Here is a 23,593-nt window from a genome sequence, read left to right as displayed (position 1 = left end):
TTGTAAAAGTACAGAAATACAGCCCTGAGGCTAGGCCCGCTTCCTGTCAGAATTATTCAAAATTATAGACAAGTGGTTTTCATTTATTTGCTCATTTCTAAAATGAGTCAAATAGCGCGAAAGATTAATGAAATGCCTGGATGTTCTCTCAAGAATATGTTCCTAAGTGTTTAATCTTTCAATTCCGTGACAAATCTAGTAAATATTATTAATGCGCGCCCCGCAATTTAAGTTTCTTCCAATCATTGATTTGGAAAATATTTTGTTTGTTGCGCCGTTACCAATTTAGAGCTCATGAAAATACATATCGTCTAATGGGACATAAAATAAACAATAAAACAAGATTGCAATTCAACTGCAATGCAACTATGTCCCAAAGTTCCATTTTATAAACATTTCCCTTGAACTAGTTCATTTCGCAACGACAAAACTCTACATTAGAAAAGATGTTGTTGAGGGGAAAACAATTTAGTACCGGTAAGTAAATTGCAATGTAATTTCTCTCGTTTTTAGCACTCAACATTAATGATATCTATTGAAATAATGCACCCCCCCTTCCCCGGCTCTTCCATAGGTCTTTCAAAGACTTTCACAAAGTGGGTCAACTTCAGTACAACAGCCCGTAATGATGTAAAACCCAAAACGGCTGTGCTCATGTTGAACATGGGTGGACCTCAGACCACTGATCAGGTTCATGACTATTTGTTACGTATCATGACCGATCGGGATATGATCCAATTACCGGTACAACGTAAATTGGGACCATGGATTGCACAGAGACGTACACCGGAAGTGCAAAAGAAATACAAAGAAATTGGAGGGGGCTCACCGATTTTAAAGTGGACCGAATTACAGGGCGAACTGATGTGTAAGGAATTGGATCGTATATCACCGGAAACAGCACCACACAAACACTATGTGGGATTTCGTTACGTCAATCCGTTGACAGAAAACACCTTGCAGCAAATCGAGAAGTATGTAATTTCACAATACCACGGCCGGCATACATTATACATGTTAATGAGTATGGAAAAAGAATGGAATAATGTAAATTTTTCTTTTCTAGGGATGGCCCTGAACGTTTGGTACTATTTTCACAATATCCACAGTATAGCTGTGCCACATCTGGCTCCAGTTTTAATTCCATATATCAATATTATAAAAACAAGTCAGTCAAGTGTATATTTTGTTAAGCTTTTTTTAATTTTAATCTCTGTCCCTTTCTCCAGAAATGTACCCTCCAACATTAAGTGGAGTGTCATTGACAGGTGGGGCAGTAATCCATTGTTGGTGAAAACCTTTGCCGATCGCATTCGCGAGGAATTGGATAAATTCTGTGAAACAAAACGTAATAATGTGGTTATATTGTTTACTGCCCACTCCTTGCCATTGAAGGCTGTTAATCGTGGTGATCCATATCCTGCTGAAATTGGAGCTTCCGTACAAATGGTTATGCAAGAGCTGGGCTATTGCAACCCCTACAGTTTAGCTTGGCAATCGAAAGTGGGACCATTACCCTGGTTGGCGCCCGCTACCGACGATGCCATTAAGGTGAGCAGGATAGCATTTATGATAAAATATATATCACAATAATGTGTATTTCTCACTTCTTAGGGCTATGTAAAACAAGGATTGAAAAATTTTATTTTGGTACCAATTGCATTTGTTAACGAACACATTGAAACCTTGCATGAACTAGACATTGAATACTGCGATGAATTGGCTAAGGAGGTAAGTAATGAAGAGAAGTTAAAAGTAATGGATATTACAGCCTAAGACAGAAAATTGTCTGTTCAGGTCCACGTCTTCGTATAGCCCCCATATATCGGTATCTCCCGATTTTCGGTATTTTAATTATTTTAGCGACATTGTTCACCGGAATTGTTTCAAATTTGGTTTTTGAAGTTCGTAATGGTTACTACAGCCCATGACAGAAAACTGTCTGTGCAGGTCTACGTCTTCGTATAGTCCATGTAACGGTACCTACAGATATTCGGTATTTTGATGATCAAGTTTCGCATTTGAATATTGTTATGACTTATGACAAAAGTTGCCTTTACAGGTCCACGTCGTTGTATTTTTAATTTTAAGAATTTAACAGAATTTTTAACGAATTTTATTTTTTTGAAAATTGCCAAATTCGTTACAAATGGTGGAGAGTATCCAAAGTACGGCCCACCCGAACTTACAGCGTTTTTACTTTTTTTTTTGAAATAGAATTGTATTTCTAGCTTCATATTATATATTTCCGGTAAACATTGCCATATTTTTCCTCTAATAATATTACAAAATCAATACAAAATTAATAACTAAAAATACAAAATTAATACCTATATTATTGCTCTTCTTTCCAGGTGGGTGTTGAAGAAATACGCCGTGCAGCCACACCCAATGATCATCCGTTGTTCATAAAAGCCTTAAGCACCATTGTTGCTGATCACTTGAAGAACGGAGATAATGTCAATCCGAAATTCTTAATGCGCTGTCCCATGTGTGTGAATCCCCGCTGCCGTGAAAGCAAGAATTGGTATAGGAATGTATGTGCTCGTTGAAAATTAAATTGAACTTAGAAGATATCACTTATTTTTTGATAAATTGTTAGCAGCCGTAATTGTGAATGTGTTAAAGAGAAAACACAATAAAAAACATGAAATATCATACCTTGAAGAAAATGCATTCTTATTTGTAAAGCCAAAATAGGAAAAAGACTGGATCATTTCCCTAGCATATGTCACATCATTCCGTTCAGGGCATTATTGGAAAGTCAAGTGTAATGTTCATTAAGAGATACATCAACAGTCATAAACATGAATTCCCTTCATCTTCCAACACTGACTGGTAAAACTCCAACTCCAACTATATTAATATTTTAAAGCTACTCAACATCTGAATTCTATAATTTTTAGAAATTTAAATGAAACAGGCTGAGAATTCATCGCTAATGCATTCAAACCAAATACCCGGATCTCCATCGTTATAACTCCCAATTGATTTGCATTAACCAACACCGTCAAGATGTTTTACTACAATAGCTGGGGGAGGTCGGGCCAAAAAAAAAAAAATAATAATGGGTAATGATGCAACTCAAGCAACAAAAACTTCCAATCTGTGTCTTAGAACTCTTGATATTCCAGTAATGTGTACTATTGTTCCGGTTGCATTTTCTGCGATTTGGATTCGGGAAACCAATCCACTAATCAAGAATATTTGAGTTCTAAAATAACTACATCGAATGGTCACTTTACATGGACTTCCGCCAATTATGCTTTAATCAACCAACAAAAAGAGACAAGGACTTCATCGGATGTTTCATATTTATTTAACTCATGTTGGATCCACGTCTTGGATTTGTCTGTAATTTTTCGATTTGGCTCGAATGGAAGCAAGCATGTTTTCCTCGTTTTTGAGTGGGAACAAAATTCGTTCGAACTCGAGCAGATTCTTTTAGTATTTGTCACACCGTTGTTGTATTTTTACGTAGGTGTATTTTTTCTGTACACGATCACACCCACTATTCCCCCATTTCCCTTTTCTTCCCCTCCCAGCATTTAGCGATATCCGTCATTCCGTTCGTCTGCGGTCACTCTAGCTTCCAAACGAAATGAAGAAGGTTGATATTACTAAATTAAATTATTATTATGTCTGCAGGACTTTTGGTATTGAAAATGGGCCATGTAGGTCCACGTTTTGGTATAGCCCCCATATAATGATACCTCCCTATTTTCGGTATTTTGATGATTTTAGCGACATTATTCACCGGAATTGTTTCAAATTTGATATATGAAGTTCGTAATGGATACTACAGCCTATGACAGAAAATTGTATAGCCTCCATATACATCCTAATATTCGGTATTTTGACGATATTAGCGAACTGTTTCAAATTTCACATTTAAAGTTCGTAATGGAGCCTATGACAAATATTTTTTTTACTTGTTTTTACTCATTTTCACTTTTGAGCGATTCTGCTCCCAATCTATTTATTCACATGCAGGTGTGACTCGGAAGGGCTGCGACACAAATCAAAGGATTGTAGAGTAGACTTCGTAAGAAACTCCCACTCTTCGGGCAATTCTGGCTCGCGAGTGAAAGTGCACAAATCTGTGCTATGGGTTTCTGCCTGTGGTTAATTTGCACATGAGATCCCTCCTAGGTAAGAACAGGTAAGACCACTATCACATACATACAGTGTACGACTTGTAATTTCCTAATTTAAATTCTATGGTTTTTGCTTTAACTTCTGCAGATACCGATCGATTTGGTAAATTACAAAAATTGTATTATTCAGCGTAAATATGACAAACTTTGGAGGAATGAAAAGAACCAAAACCAACTATACAGGGTGAGATGAAAAAGTGCTGTCATTTCTAAGCCACTCGTCTGATTTCTTTTTATATGGTTGGAAAACCACATGTGTCTATAGTTAGAGCCCTCCAGCATCAAAATGTGAATACATCTTTTGTGTCTCGTAACATCGCTCGTTACCGTGATACTGATAGCGTAGCCCAACGTCAAGGAAGTGGACGGAAGAAAACAGCAACATCAGCAGAAATAGTTCGAAAAGTAAAGAAGCGACTTGATCGAAACCCACGTCGCAGTGGATGAAAAATGGCTCGTGAGCTAAACATATCGCAATATTCCATTAGGCAAATATTGAAAAAATGAGCTCGGGGTAAAGCCATTGACATTCCAAAAAGTGCCAGAATTTACACCGCAATAGAAAGAAAATAGACTTAAAAGAGCTAAAGAGATGTTTTGCTTGGCCGAATGTTTTGTTTTTGGACTCCAACAGGATGCAGCACAATCGCACTCAGCATGCTCTACCCAAGAATGGTTACAAAATGAGATTCCTCGCTTCATTTCCAGCGCACAATGACCACCAAAATCTCCGGATACCAATCCGTTGGACTATTGTGTCTGGAGTATTTTGGAAAACAAGGTTGGCACTAAAAAATACCCAAGTGTCGATCACCTCAAGCAAGCGTTTCGCCGGAAATGGGCCAAAATACCGCAGATCAACATTCGGGCAGTGTGTGACGGTTTTATTGGCCTTTTAAAGGCCACAATTTGTGCCAAAGCTGATCAATTCGAACAAATCAAAACTTATTCAAAAATTTAATGCTATTTCCGACATAGTTGGCTTTCATTGAATGAAATTAATATAAAATGGAAAAATTGTTGCAGTTTTTTATCTCACCCTGTGCAAATCTTTGCTATGGTAAGATCTCGGGTATAGGCACTCACTCTGACATACAGTGTACGACTCGTAATTCCGCAACGTAAAATCGATCGTCTGTTTGTTTTAGCTTCTTCAGATTTCGATCGGTTTGGAAAATTATGGAAATCTTATTATTCCGTGTAAATATGGCAAAAATTTGGAACGAAGAGGATAGTTTTGAACGATATTATTAAATAACTTAAAATAAAATAAAACCTATATATGGTGACCGCCTGACTGTGTCCATAGACAATATTAAATAACTTACATAAAACCTATAAATGATGACTGTCTGCCTGCCTGCGTCCATAGTTTAAAGGGTTCTATTTATTTATTCTTGTGTATCAATTTTGATTTTCACCGCGCGTGGTGTCCTTTCTTGTATTTGATATCTATACAAAATATCGTATGCCAAATAAAAAGTATGGTTTTTTTTGTAGATTAATAAATAAATACGTTTCAGTTGATTTTTTATTTATTGTTTGTTCTTTTTTTTATACATAAAACGCATTCATCATCTTTCGTTTTTAGTTAGTTTTTTTCTATTTCAGTTTTTTGTTTTTGTTTTCATATTTTGTAACGCTAAAAATGGCGTTGCTTAAATATAAAGATTGGTTGGTTTTTTTGCTTTATGGATTAGTGAGAGTTTGCTTCGATTTGTTGTTCTTGTTGTGTTTGTCATCTTTGTTTTTTTTTTTGTAATGTTCTCCTCCTCGTATTTGTTACTTTCTAACTTCATCCTAAGTTTTTTTTTTTTTATTTTGCTTTTTGTTTAATAAAATAAATTATCATCATTTTTTCAACAATAAATTTATATACGTTTTGTATTATTAATAATATTACTTGTTTTTTTTTGGATTTTATTTTTAAGAGATTAAAATCCCAGTCATTTTGTTTTGTTTTGTTTTCGGCGTTACCAACAACGTTTTGCTGGGGGGGCTCTGTTGTGTTTGTTGTTGTTGTTTCTTTTAAAGTGGAGTTGTTTCTTAATGTTAAATTGGATTTTTTTTCTTTCGTCTATGGTTGTTAGCCATGTTTGTTGTTTTTGTATTGAATTCTTGGTGTTTTGGTTGCCTCACACAATTTCCTTTTATTTTCGATACATAAATACGATTTTGTTTTTTTGTTTGTTTGTTTTGTAGAAAAAATAATTTATGTTTTTTTTTTAATAATAAATTGTATTCTTGGTTTTTTTGCTTTTCTCATGTTCATTTTTCATTTGCTAAGCAAAGAAGAAATGAGATGATAACGACAATTTGTTTTTGTTTTTTTCTTTCAAGGGCAGGGGCAAAGGACGAAGTGATAGGATATTTATTTTGTTTTTGTATTTAATTTTCTCCTCATCATTACGATCAATCACTTGATGATTTAAGTTTTTCTTTTTCTTTTTGTTGTTGTTTGGATTTCTTGTTTTGTTTTTATAATAAAGTTATTTTTGCAAATTGGTTTTGTTTTTTGTTTGTTTTTATTATAATTATTCTTGTTTTTATTTTAAATATAATTTAATTAACAACGACCTAACTTCTATGGTTTTTTTTTATGTTTTGAGATTGTAAGCGAATATTACAAGATATACGACAACATTTCTACATTAGGATGATGGAGTGTGTGTGTGTGGATGTATGTGGGTGTGTGTGTGTGTGGAGGAGGAATACGCGGCAGGAAGAGTTGCTGAAGTTTTCTTTCGAATGAATTAAATTGGTTAGATTTTGTTAAGCTGTCGACTGGATATCCACCATTTGGAGATAGATTACAGTCGAGTTGTCCCATATTTTTTTTTGATTGTTCTCTTCTCTCCCTCCCCAAATTGAGAATGATGGCGGCTTGTGGTGGACTCGGTCTCCTTGGAGTTATGAAATTATGTAGTTACGGCGGACGGGTGATCTAATATATGTAGATGTGTGTATATATATGGTTGTGGTAGTGGTTTGTCTTTCAATGTGTATTGTCATGTATTATTCGCAAACAATCAAGGAATATAGCGAGAGATTAATATGTTAAGTGATTTTGCATATTTCAAGCACTCACTCACACATATACATTATAATATATATAAAAGTATATATATTTGTATTGATTGTTGGCTTTAAGAGTTGTTGATCAATGCACACACACACGCACACACACATAGACGTTCACATACAAATAGATAGGTAGATAGATGCAGATGTCAATGGTTTATTGTGTATGATGGACAGGTGAGTGTGTGTGTGTGTGTGAAAATATGTGTCGGAAGGGAGGGTAGTGGTTGGGGCGGGGAAAAAGTTTGCATGTTCATGTTTTAAAAGTGTTCCAAGGAGTGTGTGGTAGCATGGTTGTTCCGTTTTGGTTTGACTGCCACTGAAGAATTGCATCGCTTCGCATTCTCTCTTATCTCTCTCGCTGTCTTGTTCGCTATATTATCCTTAATAATTAGTTACTACATCACGTTAATTCATTAGCATCATCAGCAGCAGCAGCAGCAGTAGTAGTTGTTGCAGCCCCCACCACCACACACAAACAAACGAACATCAGTGGGCATGTGTGTGTGTGTGTGTAGCACTCCTTCTCCTTCCATTAGATTTATATCGCGCGTTGTCTTCTTCATCTTGTTGTTTTTGTTGTTTGGAACTTAACAATGTTTTTGTTGTTGTTGTTGTTTACAAAACATGCCAGTTTAAAAGCTTCATTGGGTTTGATATTGTGGCAATGCAGCACTATACATCATTTGTGGCCCCAGTGAACCGTTTGCTGCTGCTGTAGCTGCTGCCGCAGTCACTCCAGGGACGACAGTTCCGGGCACCCCCCAAGCCACATTTGGCTGGACCATTCTGTAGCCAGTGGCTGTTGAAATAACAACAAAAGTTAATAACAAACTTTCAACAGAGAATTACAAATCGAATAACTTACCCATGCCTCCTGCCTGTTGCGTACTTGCGGCATAGGCATAAGGATAATAGCCTTGTTGCATGTATTGTGTCTGCATTTGTGCTGGAGGATAACCCTGTAACACACAAGCGAATAACAATTACATATATCGAAAATTAAACGATCGAAACACTTACAGCTGGCGGATACCAATAGCCCATTTGTTGATATGCATATGGATATTGTACCGCTGCAGCAGCCGCCAATTGTTGTTGTGTCATCATTTGGCCGGGTATCGCCCCACCAGCAGCTGCTGCGGCATTGGCTGCTGCTGCAGCAGCCGCAGCCTGTTGTGGTATCGTTGGCATACCCGCCGGGCCCATCATGGCGCCAGCCGCAGCCGCAGCCGCTGCCCCCGCTGATACAGCGGCCATATTAGTCATTGGATTATCGTTCACTACAGCAGGATTAATACCACCATTTTCTTTGCCCCAGAAACATTTCACATTGCTGCCGTGCACCTCCGAGTTGTGTGTATGTTCGATGGCTCGGGCCGCCGATTCTTTTGTTAGAAACTTAATGAACGCAAAGCCTTTGTCTTTGAAAACGCGCACGTCTTGTATCTGACCGAATTGCATGAAATGCTTGTGCATAAGTTCATCGGTAATCACATTTGGCGGGAAACCACCGCAATATACTGTAGTGTTCATGGGACTGGACTGGTTGTAGACCTCTTCAAATGTTTGTCGGGTATTCGATTTCATGTTACCACCACCCCCACCGCCTGTATTCGCTTTGCTGTTCTCACGGGGTGGTGCCAATTTACGTGTCGACCAATTGGTGCGTATCGAACGCGAACCAATCCACTGGCCATTCATGGCTTGTATTGCATTTTCGGCTTCGGCTTTTTTAACGAACGAGACAAATGCATAGCCTCTTGATTTCATAGTCTGTGGATCACGTACAATGCGGCAGTTAGAGATCTCTCCAAAGGGAGCAAATGCTTCACGCAAGGTTTCAGTTTCGATTTCAGGACTTAGGTCGCCCACAAAGATATGATGATGTGAACTGATGTCTGTTTTAGGCTGATTACCGGGACTGGTGGCCCAATTAACCTGTCAAAACAAAAATCGTTTGAGAAAACTACCCAAAATATTAATGATGCCGCCGAACTTACCTTGATTTCTTTGTCGAGAAAGAGACGCTTATTCATGGCTGTTAAGGCTGTTGTGGCTGCTTGGTATGTGGTGTATTCAATGAATGCATAGGGATCATTACCGGGTTCTCGTATAATTTTACAGCTCTTCACTGTACCCATTTGACTAAATAGGGCAATCAATAAATCTTCCGATACGCTTGCATCCAAATTCCCTACATACAACGTTTTCGGTTGTGATTCGTCCATTATGGCTGTTTTCTACTGTTTGTTGGTGTTGTTGCTGTTGTGTTGTCGGCTTTGCAGCGACGACTATTGGCCTCAGAAAAGTGTTATGGATGGATGAATGGCTTCAAGATGAGATTTTTGACTAAACGCTATCTATTATCTTCCACGTTGTGTTAAACGTTCGTTTGCTTCTTCCTTCTTTTTTTTGGATTTCTGTTGTTGTTGGCAAATTGTCTTAGCCTTTCGTAGAACTACTTATGCTATGTGTTTTCCTTTTTTTATCCTAAAAAATGTATGGTTTGCTGATTTTACAACTTCTTTTGTTTTTGTTTTTTGTTAATTCCCCTGAGCTTTTCTTTTGTTGTTGTTGTAGTTGTATTGATTTTTAGTATTTGTTTTTTTTTTGCTATTTTGTGGTTGTTTCCTAGAGGGACAGCAGCCTTTGTTTTCCTTGTTTAGGACGAGCTAATGGATAAAGTAGTTTGTTGTTAACAGGTGATTTACTTGTGTTGTTGGTTGGCTAATTTTTTTTGTCTATGATTGATTGCAGATTTTCACAATAAAATATGAAGTTGTTGTAAAAATTATATCATATCATATACGTATGTAGAGAATGTATAAATCAATAAATAATGATTTTTGTTGATATTGCTCCTATTTTGCTTTGCTATTGATTCGCTTCTTAATTTTCTCCCTGCACACTCTCGGCAGAATTTTTGAAGGCGGCGAATTAGAACTGGACCCAAACACGCTTTCGATCACACGTTGATGTTCGTGAATCTGCTTGGACTGTTTGATATCCCTTCGAAGTGTGCCAGAAATTACAAACTGTTATTGCTTACAAAAACACACAGGCGAAACACGACGAACATCTAGCTTTAGTTACTAACTGAGTTATATACATGTATATATAAAAAAAGAGAATATGTTGCTGATACTGGTAAGTTTCTTCTTTTCGACTAATGAATACTAGATCCTTGTTTGTTTTGGAGTTTTAACGACTATTGGGGGGGAGGTGATGCTGGCGTCCCAAACAAATAATACAACCTCTTTTGTAAATATATAGTTTTGTTGATTGTTGTCCGTCCTTCTCTGCAGATGCAATCGAGCCTTCTTCTTTTTTAGTAAAAATGACTAACAACACATCTGGAGGGAGAGAGGGGGGTGTTGGTGACTTGTGGGAGTATGGAAATAGTGTAGTTCGCTGCTTTCTATTTCACCACCAAGCCGCTTGTCGAATTCCTTTTCTGCCCAACGACGATTGTATCGATCTTTTGTCTGCCTGCCTATTAGAGTAGATATTGTTAATTCTTTTCTCTTCAGCTTGTTTTAGATTTGTTTTGTTTGTATTATTTTACTACAGCTCTATGGAGTGTTTGAAGTTTGCATATCTCGTCGGATTTGCCTTGAATTGGGATTTTGGAGGTCTTTTCAAAAAGCATTAACAGCTATATATTGGGGTTAAGTTGTTGGTTTGATATACTATTATATATTTCTCTTGGAGAAAAAAGGTTTTGGTAACTCTATGCTTTTGTTTTATTTTCACATAAATGGAATCAGTACTTCTTTTCAAGAAATATTTTCTCTTTGTCGAAGTTAATCACTCGTTGCTGTTGGATACTTTTTTTTAAATGTTGATTTGCTTTGATAAAAGTTACTTACAAAATAATTGGTTTAGTATTTCTTTAAATAGTAAATATATGATTTTTGTTGTTGTTGTTGTTGTTTGCAAATATGCTCGCTATATATCTGTGTCAGGCTCTTTTGGACTTTATGGAGGTTTACTGAAAATACAAAAAGAAAAAAGTCTCATTAATGAAACTGACTTGAATTGGAATGAAAAAGAAAATAAAAAAAATGATAGGAACCTGCAATCCTGTTAAAGAAAGTAATAAATGGGAGTATTTTCAGAAAAAACAAAACAATTAAAATAGTATCAGTTGGTTTTGCCCACAGATGTATACCCCAGCCTTGAGTTATGATTATTCAAACTGTTCACCCTTTATGGAGGAGGTTCCGAAGCACTTGGCCAATTATTGACCAATTCGTATCTAACCTAAGACTGATAAAAATATAACAACCTGCCAGATTTGGAGTATATCGACTACTTCCTACACTTTATATGAGATATATCCAAATTTTTGGATAATGTGGAAATGTGCATGAGGTAAAAGATATCGCAGACCGAAATAGTCCATTTACATATTTTATTTAAACCGAGAAAAATATTGGTATGTCCAAATTTGAAGGAAATCGAACATTTTTATATAATTTTATGAGAAATTCCAAAAATAAATTCCGATCAATTCCGATTTCTGGTTAACAGAAATATTTATATATAGCAAATTATCACAGATATAAGTATTTGTAATCGTGACCCTTTGTGGGTGAGGTACCAGAAGGGGTTAGCAGATGTATAACATCTTCACAGCAGATCTTGCGTTAGCAAATATATTTGCATGTGTAACATTTTTATTAGAGTTGGATGCTTATTCCTCACTCTTTGAGCATTTTTTTTTTTCTAAATCTTGAACCCTATGTGGGGGAGGTACCAGAAGAAATGGTCCGATCTCTACCATCTTTATAACAGATGCATTCCATGTTCTCACAAGACCTTGGGTTAATAAAAATATTGTGATGTGTGTAATTTGAACAGAATCGCGTGCTACTTTCGGATTCTAAGTTTGTTTTGATTATTCAAAAATTTGACACTTTGTGGGGTAGGTACCAGAAGGTACCTACCACCTTTATAACAGATCTTGTGCTGATGGAAATATTGAAATGTTCCAAGTCTCGATCTAATTTAGACAATAATGTTACAAGTTTGGATCAAATGGGATAATCTCTTCGAGAGTTATCGTCCGCGCCAACCAGGCAGACGGACGGACATCGCTAGATCGACTCCAAATGGCTTGAATCAGATTTGGTACAAATAGTTATTTCGATGAGGCACGTTTTGCTCGTATCAAAAGATATATACCTTATCTAGCCATATGGCTGAAGTAATAATTATTATAAAACGCATGTCTGACCGCCCAATACATTCGCGTTAGGGACCTATACTCATATAAACAAGGAGTTCTATGTGCACCTCTTGTCCAAAAATGTGAGAATATATATTGGCTTGGAATCTGTCAGGAAGGGCATACACGATCTAGAGAGGGAGGTCCAACGCTAAAAGAGAGAAAATCTAGATCAAGAAGCCTATCAGGCAGGTTTGAGTGGCATTCATACGGATGCAGTCGCAGATGCCATCAGCAATTAGAGGATGAATGTCGTCCTCGAAGTCCATCCCCTATCCATTGCAGCTAAAGGACGTCAGCTGTCTAGACAAAACATTGTAGTTTTGGCGCAATTACGGTCTGGATGGTGCAGCCGTCTCAATTCGTATTCGGCACAAATTGACAAAGATGTGCGAGACGTCAGCCCGGCGTATGATAAAGGCCCGTACAATACGCTGCACCTCTTTAATAGCAGTGCCAAACCTACCCAACTCACTCCAGTAGATCTCTGGTTACAGACCATTAAGGTAGCCGAATTTTAAACCAGATTAGCAGAATACAAAAATCTACAAGTACTACGGTTATAACAAGGAAGGATTAACTAATTACGTGATGACGACAGACACAGACCTGCATCGAGTTCAGAGGACATAGATCCCCACCAACGAAAAAACATTAGGGTGGAGAATTGAATCTATTTCTAAAATCCATCGACAAGAAGTGAACGTGGATCATAGAATAATTCCGTCTGTTAGCGGAAACGTAAAGAAATCCAGGCACCAGATATGGACCCATAGGAACGAGAGAATTTTGCCTGATGTGATTTGAAATCCATATGGAACTAGACAGCGTATTACTGCACCATAATGGAAAGTACAACTGTGGAAATAGAGCATGTGAATAGTTGTAGCGAACTTACTAAAGATTCTGCACGTTAGCTTTGTGTATTTGTTAAAATATATTAATTTGTATTCACTATTTGAGAGCTCAGCAAGAAATATCAACGATTGGACATAATTTTCCTTTTGACAGGTATCTGAAAATATTGGAAGCCTTACTTTAGAATATCAGTGTTAGACCTATACTCTAACTGGGTCTTTGCAAAAAATTTCCTGTCTTCTGGTTCTGATAGAATACCGACCCGAACACACGTTTTCCTACATTTCGTCTCTTTATTATAATTTTGAAAAAAGCAATATTCACATTCATGTATCCATGTGCAATCTCTGTGATCATGGTCTATTTCATCCTCTATGATAGCATCGACCATTGCTATAAACGCTTAACACCAAACACTTTGTTGATTAAAGATGTCAAAGCGATAACTATAATATTGAACATTCTTTGTTAAAAAAAAGTAAACCTAGAAAACAAAACTATGCCACCTAAAAAAAGAGTAATTCCAGCTCAAACCTCCCCATCGTCATCATGCAACGACAAATTCAACCATTATATCAAGGCCACACTTTTTTCCAATGTGAAATATATAAGGTCATGAACTTGGAATAAGGAAAGAAAAAAGCAAAAGTGATACGTATAGAATTTAAAACTTCGGAAACTAACCAACGCTTGCTGCTGAAAAAGGGGTCAGTCAGCTAAAACGCTGTGTCTTACAAATCCGCACAAACACACACACACACACTCATACGCACACATGCACACCAAATATGCAAGCATTCATCATCTCACTGGAGGAGTAATTAAAACATTATTTTGTCATTTGGTTGGTCGGTCGATGGTGTTATGGAAATAATATTACCACCATCCATCGCACGGCAGGCAGATTAATATTTACGATTTTTTTTCTTTTTTGTTGTTGAGTTTCAATTTTTCGTTGTCTTTCTTCCATAGTTGGCGCTTCACACAAACACGCACACACACGTACAAACACCACACAGCATTGTAAATGACACAAGCAAATAAAGGAAATGTTTAAACGCGCCTCTGGAAAACGTCGTCCACTGTTCAGTTCAGTTTGTTCAGCAAGCAGTTCATTTTCTTTGCTTGATTCTTCTTCTGGTTTTGTATGGGTTTTTGGTTTGTGTGCGATTCTACTCGTTTACTTACATAAATATTGCTTTTATAAATGTCAAACAGCACGTCCATTGCATATTCCGAAATGAAATTTGTACAAAAAATGATATTTTGCAGTTCAAAACTATTTAATAAAAGCGAAAATATAAAACACACAAGAACAAAAATTCACTCCACTACAAATGACTGTCGCCGTCTCCCGTTTGACAAAAAAAACTCTTGAAAGACAACGACGAAGATGGCTGATAGAAGAGTTGCAAAAATAACCGGTACTCTATATTGGCACTCTTCTAACACATGACAAATTAATATAAACTACTGCACACGACGAACATGTGAGAATAAGAAGCTAAAGAAAACTAAGAATTGAAACCAAAGGGAAAATGCAAAAAACCGGCCATTGTAGGGTTGCATTTAATGCAAATTTTCGTACTTTTTCCATTTTTTTGACAACCAACGAACAATGAGACGAACCTCAGGGGAGCTGTGTGAAAGACCTGAACAAAGGGAAGTATAAAATAATGTAGCTGCTTTGTCCGCACAATTGTTGTTGTTTTTTATTTCAGCACAATAATTCTTTCCAGAATCGAAACAGATGTACTGCAATTTGGCAACCCTTGCAATTACAACAAACAAAGTGTCTTCTCCATTAAGTCCATTCATAATTTTCTTTTCTCCAACACTTTCATATATCTTCACTTCTTTTCCCATAAATCTTAGCCAAATTACACTACTCCCAAGCATTTGGAATCCTTTTTAAGTTTTAATTTCTTGGCAATAAGCATAAATTCACTGTTTCTGATTTTATTTTTTCTTGGCTAAACTTACGACACGTCTTGAGCGGAACAAAAGGTCTGATGAAGAAAAAAATTACATCGAAGTTAAATTGTTATTCGATGGCGAACGACGTGGCTAAGGACGCCGTTTCCTTAAATAATTACACAAATATTAACAAATTCTTTGGCGTTCACAGCCAGCAACGATTATCACAAGTTTTTGTTCAACTTTTTCTCAGATTTTTCTCTCAAAATGCAATTGTTTAAAATCGCTTCGCTTTTGCTTTTACCTGCACAGATACCAGAGCCGCCGTACAAAGCAACAATTTTCATAGATGCTGGAATGATTTGCCGGCGTAGGAAAAATTAGTCTGCCAAACTTATCTGTTGGACGACAAATCGTATAAATCGTGATCTTTTGCATACGTTTCAAAATATGTGATGTTTGTGATTTTACCGCACAATTATACAAATTTGTCATGGAAAAATGAAATAAATGTGTATATCGGTAGGTCTTAGTCACGACTTTATTTTCGTCGCAAACTTTCCGTTAAATGTTGTCAATTATCGAAATTATAAGCAATTGTTAGTTAATTCTGCCGTTAACATTTTAAAAAATCCCAGTTCAGTGTCGCAGTTTAGCTATAACTTTTAATTATTCTGGCATAAAAAATTTGAAATTAGATTTTTTTGCGAAAATGTCTAAAATTTGTTACATGCAAATGAACATATATCCCGATGATCTTGCCGGTAAATATAAAAATAGAATTGTCTACATTATTTTTGCTCTCTTCCAGTGTTGTTGTACAACAAACAACCACTTACAAATTAGTTTTTTTCCGTAATACTAGTGTTATAAGTCCAAATATATAAACAATAAATTTTCCACACAAATATTTAGATTTTTGGTACAATATAAAGGTAAGGTAGACCATACAGCTGACTACATTTTTTTTCTAATTGTATCTGACTTCTGTCAATTTTGTGGATGTATTTATTTTTGAAAAATAAAAACAAAATATTTTCAAATTCAATGATTGGAAAAAACCTACACTGCGTCGGTACATGAAATATAATATAATAAATAAATATTATATAATTAATATCCAAATAACAAATAGCCAAAATTTAAATTTTGACACTCGCTCCTTTATTCCAGGCATGAACGAACGGCTGTTCTCTTGAGAGAAAATTGTGTTTCTAGAAACCTTTCGACATTTTTGATCTTTTAGAGCCCTATAGATTGTTAGTTTTGCTTTGATTTTTGCCTTTATCACAGTTTACCACATTGTTACCTTGTTCCTATTGGCCACGGTGCGTCGGTACATGAAATATAATGTAATATAATAAAAAAAATTAAATAAATAATTAATAAACATGGGAAAATCTCACAAATCAGAGAAAAAGTCTAAGAAAAAACACAAGGACCGCAAAGAAAAGAAGAAATCGCATAAACATAAGAAGAAACATTCAAAGACGAAGGAAGATAAAATCGCAAAGGATCGCTCGCCAAAGCTTGATGTTGAGGATGATGACTTTTCCATTCCTCTCGACTTAATGAACAGCAAATCTCATGCACCTGAGACTCCGGATGAATATCAAAAGCGGCAAAGCAGAATAAGACGGGAGGTGGATCCTAGTACCGGTAGGGTACGCTTAATTAAGGGCGATGGCGAAGTACTCGAAGAAATTGTGAGCAAAGAAAGGCACAAGGCCATCAATAGGGAAGCAACACAAGGCGACGGAGCCTTCTTTCAAGAAAATACCCTGGGGAAATTGAAATAAAAACACTTGATTTTTACTCTATCTAGTAAACGATTTTCTTTGATAATAGTAATAATAATAATAGTATATAATTTTAAAATACTAATTATGTATGTACATAGCAGTAGAGGAATGATCTTATTTTATTTAAAATATAATATGCTAATGATAACGCAACAGAAAAACATTACTTTTTCATATATATTTATATTATAATGCTGGTCATCTGCCAAGTTTAACTATAGAAAAATAAGATTAAATATATATTTTGTTGAATACGAGCATATAAACAAAAGAGGTTTGACTTAGAAAGATTAGGGTGTCAATTAGAACATTTGATAGAAAAATGTTGTCGCTCCATCCTGCCAAGTTGGATCTTCGCTAACTTTAGCACGACACATGGGACACGTCTGCTCACGTTTAAACCAGGTATTAACACAATCATCACAGAAAATATGACTACACTCCAATACAACGGGCGTTGTATAGGCATCATGACAAATGGGACAAACAGTACCAGCAGCATCCAGTTCATCTTTGGTCGGCTTGCGATCGTAATCCTGGATTAAAAGTTTGAAAATTAAAGAAAGAAAACAAACACAAAAATCTCAAGTTGTTTTACCATATTGCGTATGAAATTAACTATCGCCTTTTTCAACGATTTCCAACGTTCAACAAATTCAAATCCTTTTGCACCCAAATAGAATGAGGAAAGTAGTATACCGGATATCTGTAAAAGGTTATGGATTCTTTTTTGTAAAACACTGTAACAAAATTGTTTGAAAACTCCAAATACTTACAATTTCCAAACCTGTATATGATTCGAATAAATACGTTATCCATTGTCTTATTGGAACCAATGCTCTGTAGTATTGCGATATATATTCTATTGAAGCATATAAGCGGGCCTAAAAATATAAATTTGTTTAAAAGAAATTTGAATATAAAGTGTGGGCGAAATTTTAATGCGCTTTACGGAACCCAGTCTGATGAAAGTCTGTAAAGCGATTAGGATCTCCTCCTCATTGTGTGGCAATAAATGGGTCTTTGGTCAGTCAAATATCAAAAACTAGTTGTTAAGTGTTTTTTTGTGCAGATTATATGTAAAGATGGACATAGCTTGAGGTGTGAATATATTTTGATTGATGATCAACAATGAACATCAAATACTCACCCTCGATTTATGACGTATTACACGTGTAGGCAACATTGTGACAAATATTTTCACCAATTGTGTCAATAATTTCAACACCAAATCATTCACAGCGATGTAGTATAGCAAGACACCCAACGAAACGGATTTTCCCAGAGAGATTGTATCATTCCCCATGGGATTCGATGTCGGATCTAGGGACACATTCACACTTTCATGTTTTCCTGGTGCAAGTGTTACATCAATAACACCACTATTATCCGCTTTAGCATGGCTTGCATCCGAACTGAAAGACAAATCCAAGGTAAGCTTTTCTCCCGGCGGATTGATCAGCAGGCCAAATGGATCCGGTGTCGAGGGGGCCAAGAGAAAACGGTATGTTACAACACACACCACTAGAATTGTATCGCGTGTGAGAACAGCGTACGATTTCTGATTGACTTTTGCAACTTGCTCTTTCAAGGATTTGTTAACCTGAAACATGACCGCTTGCAAGACCACCAAATCGATAATACCCAACAAATGATCATGTACAAATTTGATCAATAATATGCAAATGAAAGGCAAATAGCGGACGAAATGAGAAACAATTTTAACAATCATTTCGCCCATGGCATTTGTATCGGGATCATCCATATCAATTGTGGGCGCATTGCTGCCGGCTAACGAGGCTTGCCTCTGAGGCAAGCGGCCATTGTTTCCTGAGCCACCGGCATCAGTGGCAGGCACATTACTTTGGCGACGACTACCAGCCGTTTCCAGGGGATCTCCTGTGACCGGCGTCGGTGTACTACTGGTCGGGGATGTAGTGCTATCAGCGGCACTTCTATCCTCCAAACGTGAACTTTGTCTGGACAGCCTTAAGCCTGAGGTACTATTAGTTTGAGTTTCCACTCCGCCAGCGCTGCCACCACCACCACCACCGCTGCCCAAATCTACTTGACTATTTCGTTGATGCTGATGATTGTGTGGAACATCATGATCTAGGGAATTTGAATTTAGCAAAAAATGAAAATGTTCTTCAGGTGTGGGGTTATCGTTTGTAGGCAAAGTATTATAGCGGAAATTACCCGAAGTTGAAGGCGTAAATAAGGTGCGCAGTACATCTGTGCGCTGTGTGACCGGAGAGGCCAGTACATCGTATAAATTTTCACGCCAAGATCGTGGCGCTTGTGATTCATTTACAGCCATGGGCAGGCGCGGATCTCTTCCCATTGCCGTGGAGGATGAGGAGGAATGTTGGCGATGAAATTGATGTCTTGCATCGCGTAGCATAGTGAATAAGTTACGCAAGCGTTGCCTTTCATCAATGTGGGTATTATCCATGCCACCAGTTCCGCCAGCTACCGGAGAACTGCTACTATTATTCAAATCCATATTAATACGAGTTGCAGGATTACTTTCTCTTCGTATCGGCAAGTGCAATCTCTGTTGTTGACTCGTACTTGGGCCCATGTCATTTTCGATGTTAATCGTCGTATCATCCGTTCCAAGTGCATTCGAACGATCTATCAGCATTGCCATTTCATCATCCGTCCTTGCAGAACTGTAAACATTGCTACTGCGAATAGTGTTGTTGGTGTTGTTATTAGTCATGATGCATTGATTGGATCGTTGTTGTCACCTTTGTAACCGTCGGTCGTTTGTCTGTTATCGTGCCGTTCTGCAGCCAAAATTTGTTCGTCACTATATTTCATGTAATTTTACTTTTTTTTTGTTTTTTCTTCAATTTTTACTGTAATTTTTCTAGCTATACTCTATATCAATGCCATTTTAGAAGATTGACTTCGACCACTTTCTTTTCTATTCTTTCTTCTTTATTCTACTTGACCGATTGACATATTCACTGAAAGGAACTGTGGGATTTAGTGTCAATTTGTTCGTCCTATTCGTTTATAGCAGCTGTTTGAAGGGATATGAACGTCGACTTTTGACTAAATGTTTGATTGTTCAACTCCGAAGAAGCCATGAAAAAACTGAGAAGGTGAATTCATTTCCAATAAGGATTTACAGCTCTGCATTTTCTGTTAATAACTTTGTCAAAACCAATTGTTCCATTTTTAAATGTCTACTTGAAACTGTAAAGGTTGGAATACATAAAACGCTTTTTCGACTGGTCTAAATGTGGAAATACATAAAACGCTTTTTTGACTGGCTTAAATCATCAACTGCCTTCTTCGGAAAAGAACAAACTAGTGTAGGGCCAAAATCGAACTAAGTCAAAATTCCTTTGTTTTTTACAAAGAAGCCAGCCGATAACTTAAGCCATTCAAGAAAGAGTTTTATGTATTCTCACCTTACGTCATTGGCTGGTCTCTTCGTAAAAGAATAAAGGAATTTTAGATTTACTTAGTTCAATTTCCACACATCATACATACTAATTTAGCCTAAATAAAAATAAAAAAACGTAGGGTGCATATCTAGCTTATGTAAAGGAAAGTTAAAATATGGGGGTGAAACTTTGAGAAGGAGTTTATGACTTGTTAATTAATTTTACGTCTCTAATGGTTCTTATCTGTTTTTTAAGTCAAGCCAGTGTATTTTTAATTAAAAAATAATAATAAAAAATAGTTATTCCAAATAAGCTTTCCCAGCTCTGCAGTTGTTAAATTTAACTGAATAGAAAACAGTTTTCCATCTCTGTTTTTTTATATACAATGGATTTACATATAGTAAAATTAAGAAGGTGAAGTATTTTTTGTAATTTACCTTGTCATATATCAGTGTATGAAAACAGGTTTCCATCCCCGATTTGAGGGGCAATTGTGATAGTTGAGTCACCAAGATATTTTGCCAAATCTCAATTTACCTTGTCAAAATTAACTTCCATGAAAACAGGTTCCCATCCGTGGCAAAACAAAAGAGGTATTCTCATTTGCTAAATCGAATATAACAACACCTTTACAACGAAATCGACATTGTCATTTTTAAAATAAAAATAATTTTTATATCTAAAATATTCACGTATGTCGAGTGGCAAATTTTACTCAAATAATAAATAATCTCTTGTTTTCAGGGTTCTTTAGCAGACTAAAAACTGTTTTTCTTCCATATTTATAGAAGACGAATTTTATTTATCTTTTCTTGGGCATAAACAAATAAAAATTTATATTTTTAATAAAAGTTGATTAATTTTAATTAAATTTACTTAGTGCTGTGTAGTTTTCGAATGCCTTTTTATCCTAAGTCGTGCCTTAAGGATCTAACCCCCAGAAGAACCAGTTGAAAACTGTTGGCAGAATCTTACAGAATCTTCTGCATCAAAACAGAAACTCACGCTGACTGTTAATGTCAGATCGACTGAAAATTTGGGATGATAATCTTCTAACAAAACTGTAGCAAAATAAGGCGCGAAATTGTCGATCTTTAAATTTATCCTAGCTGCAGCAAAATAATACATTGAAGCAAAATTTAACCTTCCCAAAATAAGTACTGTATTATTTATGAGGCTAATATGTTAATTTCCTGCTTTAGATTATACTGTTCCAGGATAGAGGATACAACAGTCTTGAAAATAGCAAAATATTTCGTCGAAAAGAAATGTACATTTCTTGCCAATTGTACGTCCATATCTAAGGAAGAACTGCAAAATACAAATTTGACAATAATGGGACGACAAATAAAAAAGGCGTGTCATTTTTGATCTTTAAACTTATACTAGCTGCAGAAAAATGATAGATTGAAGAAAAATCTAGTCTTCCCATTAAAAGTCTTATATTGCTTATGGGGCTATTATGTTAATTTTCTGGTTTAGATTATATTCTTCCTTGATAAAGGATAAAGGAAACAAATGTAAATTTCTTGCCATTTGTAAGGGAAGAACTGCAAAATACCAATTTGACAATGATTGGACGTCAAATGAAAATAAGGCGTGTCATTTTTTGATCTTTAAATTTATACTAGCTGCAGAAAAATGATAGATTGAAGAAAATTCAATCTTCCCATTAAAAGTTTTATATTGTTTATAGGGCTAATATATCAATTTTCTGGTTTAGATTGTACTCTTCCTTGGTGGAGGAAATAAAACTTGTTAAAATTTGCAAAATATTTGATCGGAAACAAATGTAAATTTTTTCCATATCTAAGGAAGAACTGCAAAATACAAATTTGACAATGATTGGACGTCAAATGAAAATAAGGAGCGTTATTTTTGATCTTTAAACTTATACTAGCTGCAGAAAAATGATAGATTGAAGAAAACCCAATCTACCCATTTAAAGTCTTATATTTTTTATGGGGCTAACATGTTAATTTTCTGGTTTAGATTATGATGATGATGGAGGATATAAATGTCGTTAAAATTTGCAAAATATTTGTTTTTTTATGAATAATTTTTTTTATAATTTTTTTGCCAGTTGTACGTTCATATCTAAGGAAGAACATCAAAATCTAAATTTGACAATGATGGGACGTCAAATAAAACTAATTGTAAATGTATGATTACATTTGTAATCATACCTTTGTGTATATATAGTCAATTTATGATCATATATTTTGTCAATGGTATTATTTTTGAAAATTAAAAAAATGGCTGCACTATGTTACCATCTTAATTCTAACATGGGAAAAACATTTCACAGCTTTGAATAGTCCCTAAAACCCTAATAATGTTTTTCTTTGAGCTTAGCAACAAAATTTTCAACATATCAAACCTATTTACCTAGGCATTTATATTCAGACATGATTCAGACACTTCACTATCTTGATAAGTTTTATTAATAGACAAAACAAACAAAAACTCAAGACAATCAAGGTTAATAAATTTTGACAATAAATACCTACTAGCAGACATACGATGTACATACATAAATACGTACATGTGTATATTATTTTGCAAAATATTGCAATATTTGAGATAATGTAGGCTTTAATTTAACACAAGCTTGGTTTAATGCCTTTATGGGAATATCACCTTGAACGTGAACTACCTAAAGAAAGAGAGCTCTGGTGTGAACAACAAATAATGGATGAGCAACAAATTAATTGATGACAAGTGTTGAGCAATAAATTTTTTTAAGTCCTTTAAGGTACCAACCCGTCTCATTTGTGTACGCCATTGTCAGTCCTTATCACGTTGCCATGATAACGCATTACTCACACACACGCATACAAGTCTACTACATAAATTTTACACGTGCATTTTTATTTGAAAATGAAAACAAAACTATAGATCAACCACAATAAGGTCCTGAAATGTAAACACATATATGCGTATGTGTGTGTGTAACATAGAACTGGTGTCCACCTTAAACAAAAAAACACCCTCTTCTTTGTTGTGGCTAACACGGACTTAAAGTTGAGCCAATTCACTCAGTTGTAACCAAGTTGTCCTGGCGTTTGCATAGAAGTGTAAACATTTCTTTTTTAATTAAAAAAATATGTTTAATCAAGTTAAGAGAAAGTTTAAATAAAATAC

At 35.8% G+C, this 23,593-nt stretch overlaps 4 protein-coding genes across 6 annotated transcripts; 2 read left to right on the top strand and 2 right to left on the bottom strand.

The window, feature by feature from the left end:
- Positions 1-328: 328 nt before the first annotated feature.
- LOC131800555 (ferrochelatase, mitochondrial-like) lies at positions 329-2,660 on the top strand. Its single transcript, XM_059125307.1, has 6 exons — positions 329-477; positions 575-974; positions 1,067-1,168; positions 1,230-1,551; positions 1,615-1,731; positions 2,355-2,660. Exons 1-6 carry the CDS (start codon positions 447-449, stop codon positions 2,550-2,552), a joined length of 1,170 nt encoding a protein of 389 aa, XP_058981290.1. The 5' UTR covers positions 329-446; the 3' UTR covers positions 2,553-2,660.
- Positions 2,661-6,256: 3,596 nt separating this feature from the next.
- On the bottom strand, positions 6,257-14,683 carry LOC101895264 (nucleolysin TIAR). Its single transcript, XM_011295752.3, has 6 exons — positions 14,518-14,683; positions 11,111-11,232; positions 9,242-10,734; positions 8,262-9,179; positions 8,107-8,200; positions 6,257-8,040 (listed from the first exon to the last, which is right to left on the bottom strand). Exons 3-6 carry the CDS (start codon positions 9,467-9,469, stop codon positions 7,883-7,885), a joined length of 1,398 nt encoding a protein of 465 aa, XP_011294054.1. The 5' UTR covers positions 9,470-10,734; positions 11,111-11,232; positions 14,518-14,683; the 3' UTR covers positions 6,257-7,882.
- A 1,830-nt stretch (positions 14,684-16,513) lies between these two features.
- Positions 16,514-17,083, top strand: LOC101894930 (ADP-ribosylation factor-like protein 6-interacting protein 4). Its single transcript, XM_005187177.4, has one exon. It carries the CDS (start codon positions 16,638-16,640, stop codon positions 17,043-17,045), a length of 408 nt encoding a protein of 135 aa, XP_005187234.2. The 5' UTR covers positions 16,514-16,637; the 3' UTR covers positions 17,046-17,083.
- Positions 17,078-20,050, bottom strand: LOC101896592 (E3 ubiquitin-protein ligase RNFT1). Of its 3 annotated transcripts, none has more exons than XM_059125360.1 (5): positions 19,802-20,050; positions 18,199-19,735; positions 17,825-17,932; positions 17,647-17,754; positions 17,078-17,584 (listed from the first exon to the last, which is right to left on the bottom strand). In XM_059125360.1, exons 2-5 carry the CDS (start codon positions 19,699-19,701, stop codon positions 17,351-17,353), a joined length of 1,953 nt encoding a protein of 650 aa, XP_058981343.1. In that variant the 5' UTR covers positions 19,702-19,735; positions 19,802-20,050; the 3' UTR covers positions 17,078-17,350. The 3 variants fall into 3 exon arrangements, with proteins under 3 accessions (XP_058981343.1, XP_005187243.2, XP_011294049.2); XM_005187186.4 differs by having other exon boundaries at positions 18,199-19,160; positions 19,248-20,049; XM_011295747.3 differs by having other exon boundaries at positions 18,199-20,049.
- Positions 20,051-23,593: the final 3,543 nt, after the last annotated feature.

This window comes from Musca domestica, unplaced genomic scaffold (genome assembly GCF_030504385.1).
Source record: "Musca domestica strain aabys unplaced genomic scaffold, Musca_domestica.polishedcontigs.V.1.1 33, whole genome shotgun sequence".
In the NCBI taxonomy this organism is placed as follows: domain Eukaryota; kingdom Metazoa; phylum Arthropoda; class Insecta; order Diptera; family Muscidae; genus Musca; species Musca domestica.
This window is presented reverse-complemented; position numbering and strand designations above follow the sequence as displayed.

Coding starts and splice junctions, on each gene's coding strand:
- LOC101894930 (XM_005187177.4), top strand. CDS start 16,638: ATGGGAAAATCTCACAAATCAGAGAAAAAGTCTAAGAAAAAACACAAG.
- LOC101895264 (XM_011295752.3), bottom strand. CDS start 9,469: ATGGACGAATCACAACCGAAAACGTTGTATGTAGGGAATTTGGATGCA. Junction 8,201..8,261: donor GCTATTGGTATCCGCCAGCT/GTAAGTGTTTCG, acceptor TGTGTGTTACAG/GGTTATCCTCCAGCACAAAT. Junction 8,041..8,106: donor GCAACAGGCAGGAGGCATGG/GTAAGTTATTCG, acceptor TTATTTCAACAG/CCACTGGCTACAGAATGGTC.
- LOC101896592 (XM_011295747.3), bottom strand. CDS start 19,773: ATGACTAATAACAACACCAACAACACTATTCGCAGTAGCAATGTTTAC. Junction 17,933..18,198: donor TAATACGTCATAAATCGAGG/GTGAGTATTTGA, acceptor TTATATTTTTAG/GCCCGCTTATATGCTTCAAT. Junction 17,755..17,824: donor CATATACAGGTTTGGAAATT/GTAAGTATTTGG, acceptor AACCTTTTACAG/ATATCCGGTATACTACTTTC.
- LOC131800555 (XM_059125307.1), top strand. CDS start 447: ATGTTGTTGAGGGGAAAACAATTTAGTACCG. Junction 1,552..1,614: donor CTACCGACGATGCCATTAAG/GTGAGCAGGATA, acceptor CTCACTTCTTAG/GGCTATGTAAAACAAGGATT. Junction 1,732..2,354: donor GCGATGAATTGGCTAAGGAG/GTAAGTAATGAA, acceptor TCTTCTTTCCAG/GTGGGTGTTGAAGAAATACG.